The sequence below is a fragment of the Nyctereutes procyonoides genome, unplaced genomic scaffold (genome assembly GCF_905146905.1).
Source record: "Nyctereutes procyonoides isolate TBG_1078 unplaced genomic scaffold, NYPRO_anot_genome, whole genome shotgun sequence".
Taxonomy (NCBI): Eukaryota; Metazoa; Chordata; class Mammalia; order Carnivora; family Canidae; genus Nyctereutes; species Nyctereutes procyonoides.
The window spans coordinates 16,224,121-16,240,806 of record NW_026575044.1 but is presented as its reverse complement, the minus strand read 5'-3'; the positions used below and the strand labels follow the sequence as shown (position 1 = coordinate 16,240,806).

At 50.3% G+C, this 16,686-nt stretch overlaps 2 protein-coding genes and 1 non-coding gene across 3 annotated transcripts; 2 read left to right on the top strand and 1 right to left on the bottom strand.

Moving 5' to 3' along the window:
• The first annotated feature begins 6,939 nt into the window (after positions 1–6,939).
• SNAPIN (SNAP associated protein) lies at positions 6,940–8,460 on the top strand. Its single transcript, XM_055324236.1, has 4 exons — positions 6,940–7,211; positions 7,422–7,468; positions 7,561–7,679; positions 7,830–8,460. Exons 1-4 carry the CDS (start codon positions 7,069–7,071, stop codon positions 7,929–7,931), a joined length of 411 nt encoding a protein of 136 aa, XP_055180211.1. The 5' UTR covers positions 6,940–7,068; the 3' UTR covers positions 7,932–8,460.
• A 117-nt stretch (positions 8,461–8,577) lies between these two features.
• Positions 8,578–15,748, bottom strand: ILF2 (interleukin enhancer binding factor 2). The gene is made up of 14 exons (XM_055324235.1): positions 15,622–15,748; positions 15,330–15,389; positions 15,195–15,237; positions 14,744–14,848; positions 14,388–14,465; positions 13,533–13,635; positions 12,875–12,940; positions 11,128–11,244; positions 10,569–10,647; positions 10,172–10,259; positions 9,713–9,774; positions 9,523–9,637; positions 9,223–9,313; positions 8,578–9,077 (listed from the first exon to the last, which is right to left on the bottom strand). Exons 1-14 carry the CDS (start codon positions 15,624–15,626, stop codon positions 8,917–8,919), a joined length of 1,173 nt encoding a protein of 390 aa, XP_055180210.1. The 5' UTR covers positions 15,627–15,748; the 3' UTR covers positions 8,578–8,916.
• Positions 15,749–15,950: 202 nt separating this feature from the next.
• Positions 15,951–16,022, top strand: TRNAM-CAU (transfer RNA methionine (anticodon CAU)). Its single transcript has one exon. It is a non-coding gene; the product is annotated as a tRNA-Met (tRNA).
• Positions 16,023–16,686: the final 664 nt, after the last annotated feature.

Genomic DNA, 16,686 nt, shown 5'->3' with positions numbered 1-16,686 from the left:
CTAAACCGCTGCGCCACCGCCACCAGGGCTGCCCTCTGCTCCTATCTTGATGAGGGTCGTGAGTTTAAGCCGCACACTGGGCATGGAGCCTACTTAAGTCAGGAGAGTTTCACAGAAGGGGAAGAATCTCCCAAGCACAGAAGCCTAAATGTGAGTTGCCTGCTGGGGAGGGAGTGTTCAGTGGGCCTCCATGCCAGGGTGGGAGGCAAGACACAAGGTCATGTAGCCTGGAGCCCACCTGTCTGCTAAAGAGCTTGGGCTTCATGCTTTGGGTAATGGGGAGTCTGCAAATTTTCAAGGAAGCTCGTGGGATGATGTACATACACATGTTGCTGGGAGACCCTGTGGCTGTCGGGTTGGTGTGACCACTGGAGCGGGCTTGAACCTGCTCAGTGGCAATGTGGCTGTGGAGAAGCCCACACCCTCAATGGTTTCCTCAGGGACATCTGGGCATCGGTCAGACACAAAGAGGCAGTTGGAGCAGCCCAAGCAAGCTGCCTGTCCCCATGGTGACCCCATGATGTCTGATCTGGAACCAATGGCAGCACTGCTGCCCACGGTCCAGTCGAGCCTCCACCACTGCTTCCCACTCCTACGGCCTCATACCCTAGAAGGTGCCAGGCCTCCAGGTAAGAGCGGTTGGCTGAGGATCAGGCCCCCCGCATCTCCCTCCCCTCTCAGGGATTTCCTGAGGTCTCGTTACTAAGCCCCGACAGCAGGGCTATGCTCAGACCAGCACCATAAGCCATGCCCAAGAAGCTGGGACCTGGGACAAGGGCCTGGCCTCTGTCCCCTCTCCATTTCCTAGGAGCTGTCCTGTCCAGCCCTCTGAAGCCTAAATGCCCTTCCCCCAGTTTCCCAGGCAATGTGGGAGGGGCTAGGGGGCCCCATCCTCCATTTCTCTGGGCTTTGGGGACCTCTTAAGGATTCACTCCTCACAAACACAGACGCAGTTGACACGGTCTTGAGTTCTGACCCAGGACCTCCAGATACCATCTCCAGGCTCCTGATGTGTGGGACAGGTGTTGAGCTGCCACTGGCTGCCCTCTACTGTGGGAGTGGGCTCTCTGGCCTGCCCTGCACTCTGATCAGTGAGGGTCCTGACTGACCACATGGCCCAGGGGCAAAGGACAGCAGGATAGGGGGACCTGAGGGTGGAGACAGAGGCCAGGACGGCCATGGGGCCTGTGATAGCGGTAACAGTCCTCGGTCATGGTCCTCTAACTGTGTCGGGCAGGCTGGCCAGGAGGCCCCAGGAAACCTCTTTAAAGGATTCACTTGATTCTCTATTTAAGGCTTGATTTATTGGATTTCTTTGCCCTTTAGTGTAAGATGGCTATCAGCTAAATATTTATACGTATCTGTGGTGTGATCTTGTGGTTTATTATAAGAAACATGTATTTGGTCCTCATCCCCTTCCTGGCACAGAGCTCCTAAAACCCATGGAATTTCCTGTGATAAGAGCCCTAAAGGTGTCTTTTGTTATGCTAATGAGGTGGCTCCGAAAACCCCTAGGTAGCCTAAGGATGGAGGCTGGTTGCCAGGGGTACCAACCTGTGATTGGAGCCCCCCACACACACCCAGACCTCCAGGAGGAGAGAGGGGCTGGAGGTCCAGTCCATCACCAGTGGCCAATGACTTAATCAATCATGCCTCTAGAATGAACCCTCCATAAAAACCCAGAAGACAGGGTTCTGAGAGCATCCTGTTGGTGAGCACTTGGAGATGTGGGGAGAGTGGTCCCCCCGGAGGGCGTGGGAGCTCTGTGCCCCTTCCCACACGTGTACCCCTCTGCATTGGAGCTAGATCCTTTTATAATAAACCGGCATTCCAGTAAGGAAAATGCTTCTCTGTGACCCATGAGCCACTACAGCAAAATAACTGAGCCCAAGGCAGGGGCTCCGGGGACCTCCAGGCTAAAGTTGGTCAGCCAGAAGCACAGGTGACAGAACGGGCTTGCCTGTGACTGGTGTCTGAAGGGGGACAGCCATCGTGTGGGGCTCACTTAACCTGGGGGATCCGGTGCTGTCTCAGGTGAGGTAGGGCCGGGACACTGAGTTCTCAGATCCCAAAAGACCTTGGAGTAAGATGTGCACACAGTGGAAAAGCTACCTGGATGTCTTGGGCGAAATGAGTTCTTCCAAAATGCCCTAAAGCTTTCTCCTTTGCATTTTACCTCTTAAATTCTGCTTAAACCTGTTTAATGCACATGTTCCAAAGGAGTCACTTAGGTTGTCACCAGACCTGGGCTTTATACCTGACCAAATGGCAGTTTCACCCTCCCCCAGAAACTCACTCTTAACTGGTCAGTCGGGATTATCCTGGTCGGCACCTGTCAGGAGCCCGCCACCCCCCACACCCCTACCCCATGCCCAAGAAGGTGAGGTCATCTGCAGGACAGACCCCTCTGCTCCCCCCCCCCCCCCCCCCCCCGCAAGGGAAGGGGACCTAGCCTGGAGCAATCCTTCCCTTTCTTTTGCTGATAACTCTTTGCCCCACCCTCCCCCCCTACAAAACCCTTCCAGTCTGTATGACTCTCCAGAGTTGCCCTCTCCTGCCTGATTCGTGACTTGCTTAAAAAAGCCAATTAGATCTCCAGATTCATTAAGTTGAAATTTTGCTCTTTATCAAACTGAAAGCACATCCTCTAAAGGAATTTCATTTCTGGAGAAAGCCAGGTTAGCATCAGAGAGAGGAGATTCAAGGAACCTGGAGAGATAACAGGCCAGGCCTCTGCAGCCTTCCCACACTCCTCAGCGCTGCCAGGGCCAGGCAGGACTCCACCTCAGCTTCTGACCCCTTATTTGTAAGCAGGAATCCTGCAGTCTGACCGGTGAGCCCAGATATGGGGTCTGTGGGGGTAGCTGCTCTCCAGAAGGCCTTCTGCCAGCTCTCCCCATTTCCACCCCCATCCCTGTGCTGATCCTTCCTTCCTCTCTGCCATTGAAGCATCATAGGGTTCCCTCAACCAAATTCTGATCTCCCAGAAAGCAGGGTGGATGAGGAAATTCCTGTTCCCTATCTGTGATGAAGTTTTGGAATACAGATGAGGCCTGGAGCCAACGACCAAGAAAGAATTCTTGAGACATTTTTGGTGCAAAATGGTGGTTTTATTAAAGCCCTGGGATGGGGGATCCCTGGGTGGCGCAGCGGTTTGGCGCCTGCCTTTGGCCCAGGGCGTGGTCCTGGAGACCCGGGATCGAGTCCCACGTCGGGCTCCTGGTGCATGGAGCCTGTTTCTCCCTCTGCCTATGTCTCTGCCTTGTCTCTGCCTCTCTCTCTCTGTATGACTATCATAAATAAATAATTAAAAATAAATAAATAAAAAATAAATTAAAAAAAAAAAAAGCCCTGGGATGGGACCCGCGGGCAGGAAGAGCTGCTGCCCGGGGGATGTGAGGGGTGGCTGCTTATATACCCGGGAGTTGGAGGGGTTTGGAGATAGCTTACTCTCTGAGGAATTTTGGAAGCAAGGTTTCCAGGACCTCGAGGGGGCTAGCTGTGGTTGGGTAAGGGTCACTTATTACCGTCTAATAAACACTGAGTCATGAGACCCTTCAGATGGATATGGGTGGGCCATGTACTTGCCGGATAACTACCAACATGTATCTTGGGGGGTAGAGATAAAGGAAATTTCTGAAGGAATTATTTTATTTTTAAATATTTTATTTATTTATTCATAGAGATGCAGAGAGAGAGAGAGAGGCAGAGGGAGAAGCAGGCTCCACGCAGAGAGCCCGACGTGGGACTCGATCCCAGGGCTTCAGGATCACGCCCTGGGCTGCAGGCGGCACTAAACCGCTGCGCCACCGGGGCTGCCCCCTGAAGGAATTTTTTTTATGTTAAGGTGGACTTCCAGCCTCCTGGGGGTCAGGCTAAGATTGCCTTTTGCCCTCAACAAAGTATGAACATTGAGGCAGTGGAGTCCGTAGAGGAATGTCCCTTTGCCTGTTTCAAGGACTTGTCAATGTGCAGCCCCAGGCTTGTGCCTTGTCCTCAGCTACCCCTGTGTTCCCCCATCATTAGGACCTGACTCTAGGGCCCCTCCCCCAATCAGGACCCTCTGAAAACCCTGACCACCAATCCCACTGCCCCACCCAGGCTCTGGGCAAAGGGCATGGTGTGGCTGTACCCCGTGCCAATGCAGTTTCTCCCTGTGCATGCTCCTCAGGACCTATCCTGACCCATGGCCAGCAAAGAGGAAGCAGGTCAACCTAAAATCTCCTATGGCCTCTATGGGCAAGCCGAGAACTGAAGGCCACGGTTCTAACTCTGTAACCAGCAGGGAGGGAAGGCTTCTACACCAAAGACTTTGTGCCCTGATGCCTGGAATTCGATAAACATTTAAAGAATGAATAATTCAGCCAGCACTGGACTTAAAACTGTTACCAAATCTCAGAGTTAAAAAGCAAATTTCAACTCAATAAATCTGGAGATCTAATTGGCTTTATTAAGCAGGTCATGAATCAGGCAGGAGAGGGCAACTGGAGAGTCACACAGACTGGAAGGGAGAGAGGGGCAAAGAGTTATCAGCAAAAGAAAGAGAAGCTCCAGGCTTTTTCCCCTTCCTGGGGGGGGGGGGGAAGCAGAGGGGTCAGTCTGGCAGATCACCTCCCCTTCCAGGGGGGGTGGAGGATGGGCCTCGTGACAGGCAGCCTGACTGACCAGTTAAGACTGAGTTTCTGAGGGATGGTGAAACTGCCATTTGGTCAGGTATAAAATCCAGGTCTGGTGACTTGGCCTAAGTGACTCCATCTTGGGCCCTTGGTTTTCAAGATTCTTGCCTGGCCTCCTTTACAGAAGTGTCGAAGAGACCGTGGAAAGATTCTCAAGTTCCTTTCAGAAAATAAAAAATAAAACCCTTTCAGAGGCACCTGGTTGTCTCTCAGTGGAACATGAGATTCTTGACGTTGGGGGGGTGAGTTCAAGCCCAACGTTGGGGTCAAGCTTACTTTAAAAATAAATACAGATTCCCTTCAGCATCTGTGTTCTCTGAGTAGGTTCTTCTGTGACCTGATATTACAGAGCGTAGGCAAGACCAGTCAGGAGGCGTTGCAGCTGGCGGTGAAAGGAAGAGTGGAAAGGAAAGCATAAACAGAACAGTGAGTGATTTTTCTCAGAACCAGCCTTTGGGGCAGCCGGGGTGGCTCACGGTTTAGTGCCACCTTCAGCCCAGGGCCTGATCCTGGAGACCTGGGATGGAGTTCCACGTCGGGTTCCCTGCAAGGAGCCTGCTTCTCCCTCTGCCTGTGTCTCTGCCTCTCTCTGTCTCTCATGAATACATAAATCTTTAAAAAAAAGAAAAGAAAAGAGAAAAGAAAAGAAAAGAAACAGTCTTTGAAGTATTACAAGATACTTACACTCAAACATTATTTGTTGTTGAATGATGCAATTGAGTGGGTGATTCTTGATATCAGCTTAGGTCATGATGTCGGGGTCATGAGATCAAGCCCCACATCAGGCCCTGTGCTCCTCCTGTCCCAGCAGGAGTCTGCTTGGGACTCTCTGCCCCCTCTCTTCTGTCTCTCAAATAAATAAAATCTAAAATAAATTAAAAATAGTCATTTGTTGTTTATCTTAAATTCAAACCTACCTAGTATCCCAGGGTTCTTGATTGTTCTGTTTTCCCAATCTCACAACCTTACCTCATCAAGGTACCTGAAAGGACTGTGGCCCAACCCAAAGGCTTCTTGTGGAGATGCTGAGCCACAAGCCTCGTTCTCTGTCCAGGATTCGGCCCTCTCCCTTTCCTCTTCAACATGGTCACCAGTGGCTCAGCGCGACAGGCCAGTCACCTCACTGACCCTTCCTGTTGCTTATTCCCACTGTAACCTTCAGCCTCTCATGAGACTTTCCACTGTAATCACACAGGATGGAACGATACAGGGAAATAAAGATGATATACAAGTGCACAAGGCTTGAACCCTCAGATTTCCATCTGCAGACCACCCTGGTCCCTCCTCTTCTGAGGATGAAGCTCCAGGCTAGACCCTGGTGCTGTGAGACCCCCTGGCCCTCCGGGAGCACAGTGCACACACCTTAGTGGGCGGCCACAGGACCACGAGCCACTGAGCACACCAGGACACATAACCCAGGGAAGCCAAAACAAAACAAAAACAAAAAACAGCAAAACTAAGGAAACTTTTTTTTAAATAATTTTTTAATTTTTATTTATTCATGATAGTCACACACAGAGAGAGAGAGAGAGGCAGAGGGAGAAGCAGGCTCCATGCACCGGGAGCCCGACGTGGGATTCGATCCCGGGTCTCCAGGATCGCGCCCTGGGCCAAAGGCAGGCGCCAAACCGCTGCGCCACCCAGGGTTCCCCTAAGAAAACTTTTTAAAGGAAGAAAAAAAAATTAAAATATGGAAATACAGCTTTCAAATATTGCTTTACTGTGGCAAAATACACATAAAGTTTACCACATTAACCATATTTAAGTGTACAGTTCAGTGGCATTGAGTAAATTCACATTATTGTGTCGCAATTACTGTCTAATTACCCTGATGTGGTAAAGACCGTACACCCCATTTTATCTCCACCTCTGGGCACCTGACGTAATGTGTCCCCCCGCCAATCCGGCCCCTGGCAGCAGTGCACACAGACTGCGCGGCTCGGCCTCCTCGTGGGGGCGACACCAGCACTGTCCCCTGCACACCTGCCCCCCACCCCAGCTATGCACACGGCCTGCGCGGCTCACGCTCCGGGTGGGGGTGGGGGGCATGAGCACCGTCCCCGGCACACCTGTCCCTCGACAAATACGAGCCCGGCCCGTTGAGGGCAGCCGGGGCAGCGCGGGGCAGCTACGCACACCTGGCCACACAACGTCGGTTTCCACCCCCGCAGCACAAGTAGCCGCCCCGACAGGGCTCCTTCCAGCCCCCCAGATCTGGAGGACCCGGACCCCGGACCCCGGACCCCGGCCCCGCCCGCGGAGACGCGGTGTCCCGGAAGTCCCCAGGCCACGTCCAGCCCGCAGCTCCCCGGCGCCCCCCGGCGGCGCACTTCAGCGCAACTCCAGTTCCCGGCGGCCCGCGCGGCAGTTCCCGGCGGAAGGGCTGCTCGTGATGGCGGCGGCTGGTTCCGCCGCAGTGTCTGGGGCAGGGACCCCTGTGGCGGGTCCCGCAGGCCGTGACCTCTTCGCCGAGGGGCTCCTAGAGTTCCTGCGACCGGCTGTGCAGCAGCTGGACTCTCACGTCCACGCCGTCAGGTCCGAGACGGCGGGGCGGGGCGGGGCGGGGCGGGGCCGCTCCGCGGGTTGGCCGGGGGCGGGGGGCGGAGGTGGCCCGGAAGCGGCGGGGCCTGCGTCGGAAGGGGCGGTGGGGCTGGCGGGGAGGCGCGCGTGGTGGCGGCGTCTTCCGGCGCTAGGGGAAACCCTAGGGAGTGGGCTTTCCAGTGTGGGCCTCGTCCCTCTTCGCAGAGAGAGCCAGGTGGAGCTACGGGAACAGATCGACAACCTAGCCACTGGTGAGTAAGCGCCCCGCACCCAAGTAAGGCCTTGGGCTGGGGTGACCGCGGGGCCTCCATCCGGTGTCAGCGGCTCCCTCCTTCCACCCCAGAGCTGTGCCGAATCAACGAGGACCAGAAAGTGGCCCTAGACCTCGACCCCTACGTGAAGAAGCTGCTGAACGCGCGGCGGCGAGTCGTCCTGGTCAACAACATTCTGCAGAACGCGCAGGTAAATCGTCTCCCCGAGCTGCGAAAGCAGAGGGAGCGGCCTGCGAGGGCTCCCCCATACGAGCTTGCGTCCTGGATGGAGCGAGCCTGGGGGCACAGGGAGCGCCAGGTCTTCCACGGAGCAGTCAGCGTCCCACATCTTGTCTCCTAGGAACGGCTGAGGCGGCTAAACCACAGCGTCGCCAAAGAAACAGCCCGCAGGAGGGCCATGCTGGATTCAGGACTTTACCCCCCTGGCTCCCCAAGCAAGTAACCTGCAGGAAGAGGGAACCCGAGCCGCCCTCCGGCCTGCCCTGTGTCCTCCGGGGCGCCCGCAGACCTCAGGACATGGAGAAGGCAGCCCTGGCGTGTTGGAAGCAATTATATCTTACCCGTGTAGAGCGGGACTCAAGATCCCAAAGGATTATGGCTCTTGCTTCCAAGAGTGAGCTGAGGCTTCTACACATTCACTTGATATTAGCCAAAAGGCTGAAAAGCGATGCCTCTACACATTCAAAGTCCAACTCCTCTGCCTTCAGCCCTCGTTAATGAGGCGCTTCCTGAGTTGCATGTTCTCTGACTAGTTTTCCTTTATTTATAGGGGATTTGGAGAAGAGGGCAGGCAAAGTCATGGGAATGACTTCTGCCTACCCTCGTATTGATTGCACTTGGCTTGAATATAGTGGCAGTATTTCTAGAACCATTTAATTAAATAAATTCTTAAACAGTGTTCTTACTTTACTCTGGTATATGGAAAGGTTCCAAGAGTCTTCATGCATTAATTCTAATAAAGCTTTAAATTGTGATCTAGCATTTACGATGAAAAGACTCAAGTATCCTTTTCACTGAAGACTATGGAAAGCAAAAAAAAAAAAAAAAAAAAGGGTTGCCAGACGCCAAGGAAAAACAAGACCCAAGAGCCCTACTAGGAAGTATTTTAATCATTTTTCTTAGAAAAAAAAAAAAATCCAGACACTTAACAGTTCACAACATTTCAACAACAAAGTACTGGTTGGAGAGGTTTTCAAGAACTGGGTTTTCTGAAGTCTTAGGAGAAAAGCTGGTATTGTTTCACTATACATGGATGGCATAGGTCATAAATGGAAGACTTCTGGCTACTGAGCCAATCAGAACCCAGTGGAATGACACTTCCTGTCTCCCCTATCCCTCAGAAATGCCCCCTTATTAAAGCCAGGAGCAGTTAACTTAGGCTGGCAGTCTTCCCCTTGGACAAGAAAGGGGGTGAAGAGAAAGGAAGGTCACTCTTGAGTCTCCATGCTTTCCTCTTCCTCTCCTTGAGGTGGTTCTTCTGTATTCTCCTCCTCCTCTTCTCCTTCCTTCTTCTCTGGTGGCTTCTCATAAGCTTTTTCTGAAGGTGTCACTATCACTCCATCCCAGGTAGATATTTCAGAAGCAAGATCTAGAAAAGAAAAAGTAATTTCAGGCCAAGTAGCCCAGCATACAATTAGGGATCTACACAGTGGAAATACCAAGACTGAGTAGTGCAATGCTGCTTTACAGACCACAGAGTAGCATTAACAACCCTTGATGCAGTGATCACTCACAGCTGGCATCACCCTCCTGGCCAAGAATCTTCCGAAAACCACCATGTGAGAGGATACGGACCAGAGTCTGAGCTGTATAGCACACCATGTCCTGAAGGAGAACCAAGTGAGGGTAAACAAGGTGAATCAAAATAACTACCTGACGAACATTCTCATGAAAATAAAGATGAAGACAACATTAATTTCAAGACCAAAGTCTGAGAACCCCCAAATCCTGACCCCTAAAGACATTCCCTTTGCCTTCTGACCTGGAGATTCAAAAGTGGGTCACAACAGACTGTATCTGAGCCATCCAAATACCTGTTGTTCCAGAGTCATGACTGTGTGTACTCTAAAGTTGCCACTTTCACAGGGGTCAGTGATTCCCACTGACCCTGGCAAGAACAGTCCTGCAGCCAGAATCTGTAAGCAACGCCTGAAACACAAGAACATTGAAAGAACAGACAAGACCACATATAACCAGCCCCAGACCCAAAGCAGCATGTTATACCTGTATGCCACATTTAGGGCCAAAGGCTGTCTGGTGGGATTGTTCATTACAGCATAGTGCCCCTGAAAAATAAACAATCTGGTTGGTGTCCTATAAACAGGACAAATCTAGCCAAGCAAACTGAAACCCCAAATCATCACAGAGAAAACTGGTTACTACGGCCTAGCTACAATGTTGAGAAGCAATTATGAAATGGTTGCTCCTTCAGTAACTTCCTTCCATTATCACATTACTAAAATGACATCAGTAACGAAAAGGCATAGTGGCATCAATTACTCCTTCAACTGAATATTCCAAAACCCCAACAGTAATTAATAAACATTTGAGTATTTACTGGATTACTTGTCCACCACGAAAGTTTATTTTCAGATTCACCAAATTTCAGACCCTGATAGGTTTCAGAATAACTACTGTTAAAGAGGGATGATCAGAAACTCCCAACTGCCCTTGTTAACTTACGAGTAGGTCAAGGATCCAGGGTGTGAGTGGCTCAAAGCCAGGAAAACGAATCCTCAGGTCCTTCAGCAGTCTAATGAGAACTTTAACTCTGAAGATAAGAGGGACCCAGGCATTAAAAGTAGTAAGATCATGTATTTCCATCCCTGAGGTACAGAGCTAATGCTACTTCCAAAACTATACATTCTAAAAAAAAAAAAACAAAACAAAAAAAAAAACAAAAAAACAACTATACATTGTTTCTCTCAGTCTAAATTTACTTAAAGTTAAAAAAAAAAAAAAAAGCCTAACAAATTATACCCAAAGAAGTTCTGAGAGAGGTAGTATGGGAGATCTTGCTACTACTTATTACTAATACAATTAGAAGGATTAGATTATTTTAACTCAAATAAGGACTCACGTGGACTGAGAAGCATTTTCCTCAAACCAGCGGGCATGTCTGATGGCTGCTAAGGCACTCTGCAACACCTTGATATCCACTGTAAGACAAATACAACAAGCCACGATGAAACACTCCTGTTATTAAGTGAGCAATTCGATCCCATTAGCATAGTTCAAAATCTTGGAAGGAGACAGGGTAACTTCCTAACTTCTTAAACCACCCCATGTTTCTCAGATCAGCAAATCACTTGTCCAAAAATCACTATTCCTCCCCCAAACCAAATTTATAAGCATGCAAGATCTACCACTTTCCCGGAGAGCCTACACCCTCCATAAATATTTCCTCAATCCTTAAGTCCTGCACTCCAGTTGCTTTCTTGGCTATCCCATTTGACAGTTTCACTAACAACCTGGTAAAACAGTCTCCAAATTCCAGAGGGAAACTCGGGGGGTCAATTTAGGTCCAGAAGGTTTCACATGGAATAGCAACAAGCTAATAAGTAAACTCAAATGCAATCTTATATACCATGTTTTGAATTTCCCCCAACTATCCCAGCAACGGAAAAAAAAGAACTAACAATGGAGTTCTGGGTCCAGTTTTCGGAGATTGGGTGGCACTGTTGTAATGAGAATCTTCACTGTAGCATCAGAAGAACTGATCTCAAAGCCAGTTTCATTGGTCAGCATGGTTAAAACTGAAAGAAAGTAAAAGACTATAACTTTCCTATTTCCTTTACATGACCAGAGATAAATCTACAGTGGGAATAAGGGAACAGATAGGTTTTTAAAAAACAGCAAGAGTTCAGGGACACCTGGGGGACAGTCTACTGGGCTGTCGGCTCTTGGTTTTGGCTCAGGTCCTGATCTGTCATGAGATTAAGCCCCGTGTTGGCTCTGCACTGAGCAGAGTCTGCTTGTCCTTCTCCCTCCCCCTCTGCTCCTTCTTCCCTGTGAAGGAACTCTCACTCAAATAAAATAAATAAAAACGTTAAAAAAAAATTACAAGAGTCCAGAATGAGGATTCAGAATACAATTTTTAAATTTTTTTAAAATTTATTTATTTATGATAGTCACACAGAGAGAGAGAGAGAGAGGCAGAGACATAGGCAGAGGGAGAAGCAGGCTCCATGCACCGGGAGCCCGATATGGGATTCGATCCCGGGTCTCCAGGATCACGCCCTGAGCCAAAGGCAGGTGCCAAACCGCTGCGCCACCCAGGGATCCCCAGAATACAATTTTTAAAGTAACAGAAATGGGGGACCTGGCTGGCTCAATTAGTAGAACATGGGAATCTTGATCTTTAGAGTATGAGTTCAAACCCCATGTTGGGTGTAAAGTTTACTTAAATAAACTTAAAAAAAAAAAAAGGGCACCTGGGTGACTCCGTGGTTGAGTGTCTGCTTTGGCTCAGGTCGTGATCCTGAAGTCTCAGGATTGAGTCCCACATCGGGCTCCCTGCATGGAGCCTGCTTCTCTCTCTCTCATGAATAAATATTTTATTTATTTTTTTAAAGATTTTATTTATTTATTCATGACAGACACTGAGACAGAGAAGCAGACACAGGCAGAGGGAGAAGCAGGCTCCAAGCAGGGAGCCCCACACGGGACTCGATCCCCGGGTCTCCAGAATCAGGCCCTGGCCTGAAGGCAGCACCAAACCACTGGGCCACTGGGGCTGCCCTAAATATTTTAATAAAATAATAAAAAACATAAAAAGCAGGAGCGCCTGGGCAGCTCAGGTTACGTGTCTTACTCTTAATTTTAGCTCAGGTCATGATCTCAGAGTTGTGGGATGGAGGCCTGCATCTGGCTCTCCACTCAGCACGTAATCAGCTTGTCCCTCTGTTCCTCCTCCTGCTCTCTCTAAATAGATAAAATCTTAAAAAAAAAAAAAAAAAAAAAAAAACTAGGGGTGCCTGGGTGGCTCAGTTAGTTAAGCATCTGCCTTCAGCTCAGGGCAGGATCCCAGAGTCCTGGGATCCAGCCCAGCATCAGGCTCCCTGCTGAGCAGGGAGCCTACTTCTCCCTGGCCCTCTGCCCCTCCCCCTCCCTCCTTATGCATGTGTGGGTGCACTTGAGCTGTCAAGTAAATAAAGTCTTTAAAAAATAATCATACATATATATATATATATATATATAAAACAGTAAAAGTAAAAGAGATGAACAGGATCTTAAACACTGGAGATCAGTGGCAAAAATTTCCCCAACACTGAACTCTGCATTCACTCCTCCTTCTAGCCTGATCTGGCTTTATTAAAAGTGTCCTTGTAGTTACAGACCTGCCTCCTATGACCATTAAATACATGTTCAGCAACAAATTCAAACCTTCAGAAGGATCCTGTGCTCTCAGGCTTTCCACAACTTTGTTCCCTAGGGCAGCAACAGCTTCCACTAGATTGAGAGAAAAGGACACCATGAATATTATAATGATTTCTAGACATTCTATACATGTCTATACCACTCCACACTCTGATTTCTGCCCCACAGGCAAGGCTGGAGCAAAGGTAAGCAAGAATTAACACTTTTACAAGGGAAACTAGCACCTGAACACAAAAACTGGAAGACTCAGGGAACAGGATACCTCCTACACCCACACCCTTTTTTTTTTTATAGTGGGGTTTCTCATCAATGGCACAAATGCCATTTGGGGCTGGATAATTCTTTGAGGGCTGAAGGGCAGACTATGTCCTATGCACTGTAGGATGCTTAGCATCATCCCTGATCTCTATTCCTTTATTGCCAGTAGCCCAAACTGTGTCTAGACACTGCCAAATAGTCCATGGAAGAAAAAAATCACCAACTGAGAAACACTACCCTTTAGTAACAGCCATACATTCTTTCAGACACACAGTCCGGACTTTGTCCCTTATTACCCCAACACGTGTTAAAAAAATGACCTTTCTCACAAGAAATTTGGGCTTTGAAGACACCTATGCCTCAAACTCAACTTTCTGCTCCTGTGGCCAGAAAGAGATGCACTCACATGTTGGCAGAATCTTTAGGATTACCACCAGGTCAGCCACATTGTGTCCTGTAGTCATTGTTCCTTTTTTATAGGATCCCACCTGTCGCACTTCTTCAATTTGCTGTTGGAAAAGGGATTGGGAGATGTAGAAGTGAAAAAGATTATCTAGAGGGGCCTGGGTGGCTCAGTCAGTTAAATGTCTGAGTCTGACTTTGGCTCCAGTGGTGGTCTTGGGGTCCTGGGATCAGTCATGCTTCTGGCTCAGCAGGGATTCTGCTTGTCCCTCTCCCTTTGCCCCCACCCCCCCAATCCACACGTGCTTACTCTCAAGTAATAAAACCTTAAAATTAATAAATAAAGGACTGCCTGGTTCTTCTCAGAACTCAATTACAACACAATTATTACCCAGGTTTAGAAGTAGCAGAAGTCAAATCGTAAAATCACCACATGGGGATGCCTGGGTGGCTCAGGGCAAGATCCCAGGGTCCTAGGATCCAGTCTCACATCAGGCTCCCTGCAGGGACCCTGCTTCTCCCTCTGCCTGTGTCTCTGCCTCTCTCTCTCCCTCCGATTAGATAGATAGATAGATAGATAGATAGATAGATATAGATAGATAGATAAAATCTTTAAAATAATCTATCAACCAATCAATCAATCCACCACATGAAGAGCCTAATACACGGCTAGCTGGTAACACTGATACAAGTCTTGTCCCCAAGATCACCACCACAAAGGGATCCCACTGTACTTTCCTTCCCATCTTAGGCTTGGCTTTGGTGAATAAGTAACTGAAGACTTAAGAGGAGGAGAGAAAGAAACACTACCCACACCACTAAGGCTGCCCTTTCCAATGATTAAATCACTAAAACTCACCACTTCGAATGTCCCTGGAGCCACAATCAAATTGTCAATCACATTGTTGATTTTTGTCACCAGAGAAAGGATAGATGCCTGAAAAACAGCAGGAAACAAAGATACCCTAAAGTGAAAAATTATAAGCAACTTCTCAGAGTTGGGGTATTTTTCCATAACTTTTTGACCTAAAGATGCATCCCTGAATAAAAACATAAATGCACATGGAATCTGTTGGTATAATCTTGTGACTCTCCCCCTGTACCCACAGTGAGAAATGAGATCAGCTGAGCCTGTGCGGAGTATAGGCTCTGGTAACAGCAACCTGGGTGGGAGGTTTTTAGAGAAATCTCAGGAAGAAAGCCCAAGGAGTAGACCTGTTCAGCAGAATTAGGAGCAAGGTCCTGATTCCTCTTCAGCAAGGCCTCACTGAACGAAGTTTCGTCAGGCGCTGGCTTGACCCGGGGGAAAGCCATCTCACACTAAGGCACAAAGAAACAACGACATGCTATTTACCAAAAATACTTGTTTTTACTCGTTAAGGTACTCAAACCAGAGTACTTGCTGCAAGGACCAGCCAGTGTTTAAGTTCTCATTGCGCTACAGAAACAGATATACCAAAGAGGGCATTCATCATCCAGAGCAGAGGCCACAGTCCTGTTGTTAGCGCCCACAGGAGCCCCGTGAGCACACGGGCTTTGCAGGCGACCCGAAACCCTACTGCTTCCTGCCGGCCCGAGCTCCCCGTGAACCCCGCGCACCCGCGGCGAGGCACGGGGTTCCAGGGCACTCGAGGTCAACGAGGCTCAAAAGGAGCCAGTTACTCACCAGATAGAAATCAAATGGAATATGTGGCACAAACGGCCGGAACCTGAAACAGGAAAAGGGATCCCCGTTACTCCTCAGCCAACTCTCACCGCGAGCGGTGCCTCTGGCTGGCGGGCACTGGGGACCGGCACTCACCCGCCTCCTGGGCCTCCTCGGGACCCGAAGCGCCCGCCGCGCCCTCGTCCTCGGTCACCCCTAGGAAGGCAGACATTCCCGGAGGTCTTCACTGCGTCCAAGGCACCGCCACCGCGCCGAGCTCCCCGCTCCCAGGGCCCGGGCTCCAACCGCGCGTCCGGGGGACGTACACCCGGGATTCCCGGAGCCGTCGCCCCAGGTCAAGGCCAGTCCGCCCGCCGCCCAGGCCGCCCTGCCTGCCCAATCCTCGGCCCCTGGGCTCCGCCCGCCGCCTTCCCGCCCCGGCCCTTACCTCATGGCGCCCTAAGCCCCGAACAATGGAAGCCACCCTAACCGCCCCTCGCCTCCGAGGAGCAGACACCAGAGACACGGCTGGCCGGAGCGTCCCAACAAACTCTGGCCCGATTGGCCCCCGCTCTACGCCGCCGCTAATGCCCATTGGCTTATTTTCGCAGACCGGCCTGCGAGCCAATAAGAAGCGCCTGCTGTGTCAGAAATTAGCCAATAAGAACAGATTTCACAGTAACAACCCTTTTTTTTTTTAAGCCAGGCACTAGGTGGCGCGGTGCAAAGATGACTGGACAGAACTTGTCTAGATGCTGAAAGAAGGGTATCGCCAGTAGCAGAGTGGCGCAGCGGAAGCGTGCTGGGCCCATAACCCAGAGGTCGATGGATCGAAACCATCCTCTGCTATGAGGTTTTTACATCTTTTCCTTGGGTGCTACGTGTCCTTTCAGTGCTTACAACCACCTTTTCCTCCCTCAAAAATGCAGCCTTTAGAACCGTTTTTGCCAAAATGCAGTGAAGGGGATGGGAAGGGACTTCAGGCAACGCTACACGCCTGGGCGGGGCTCACCGAAGGCGGGAACCTGAGGCAAGAGAAGCCGATCAGACTCCTATCAGACGGAAAGCCCTGATGACAACGGGTTAGACTAGAGGAGAAACTGAGGCAGCCTTTGAAAGACCCTTCAGGGGCACCTGGGTGGCTCAAGGTGTGATGTCGGGGGTCCTTATATGTGTTCCCGCATCAAGCTCCTTGCCTGGAGCCTGCTTCTCCCTCTGCCTGTGTCTCTGCCTCTCTGTGTGTGTCTCTCATGAATAAATAAAATCTTAAAAAAAAAAAAGTTCAGAAAAAGCGATGAGGGGAGGCTGTAGAGGAGGAGGAACCCGAGTCGCCTGGGGAAGGTCTCGCTCCCCCAGGTTCCCCTCCCTCCGCGCCCCCCAGGGCACCTGCCCCCCACCCCCGCCAGGTGGCTCCCAGCGCGCTTAGGCAGGCGCTCTTTCTCCCGCCCCCGGGTCGCGGGCAGCCGGTCCCTCCCGGGTCCTTTCTCTCCGGCTTCTCGCCTTCTGCACCGGA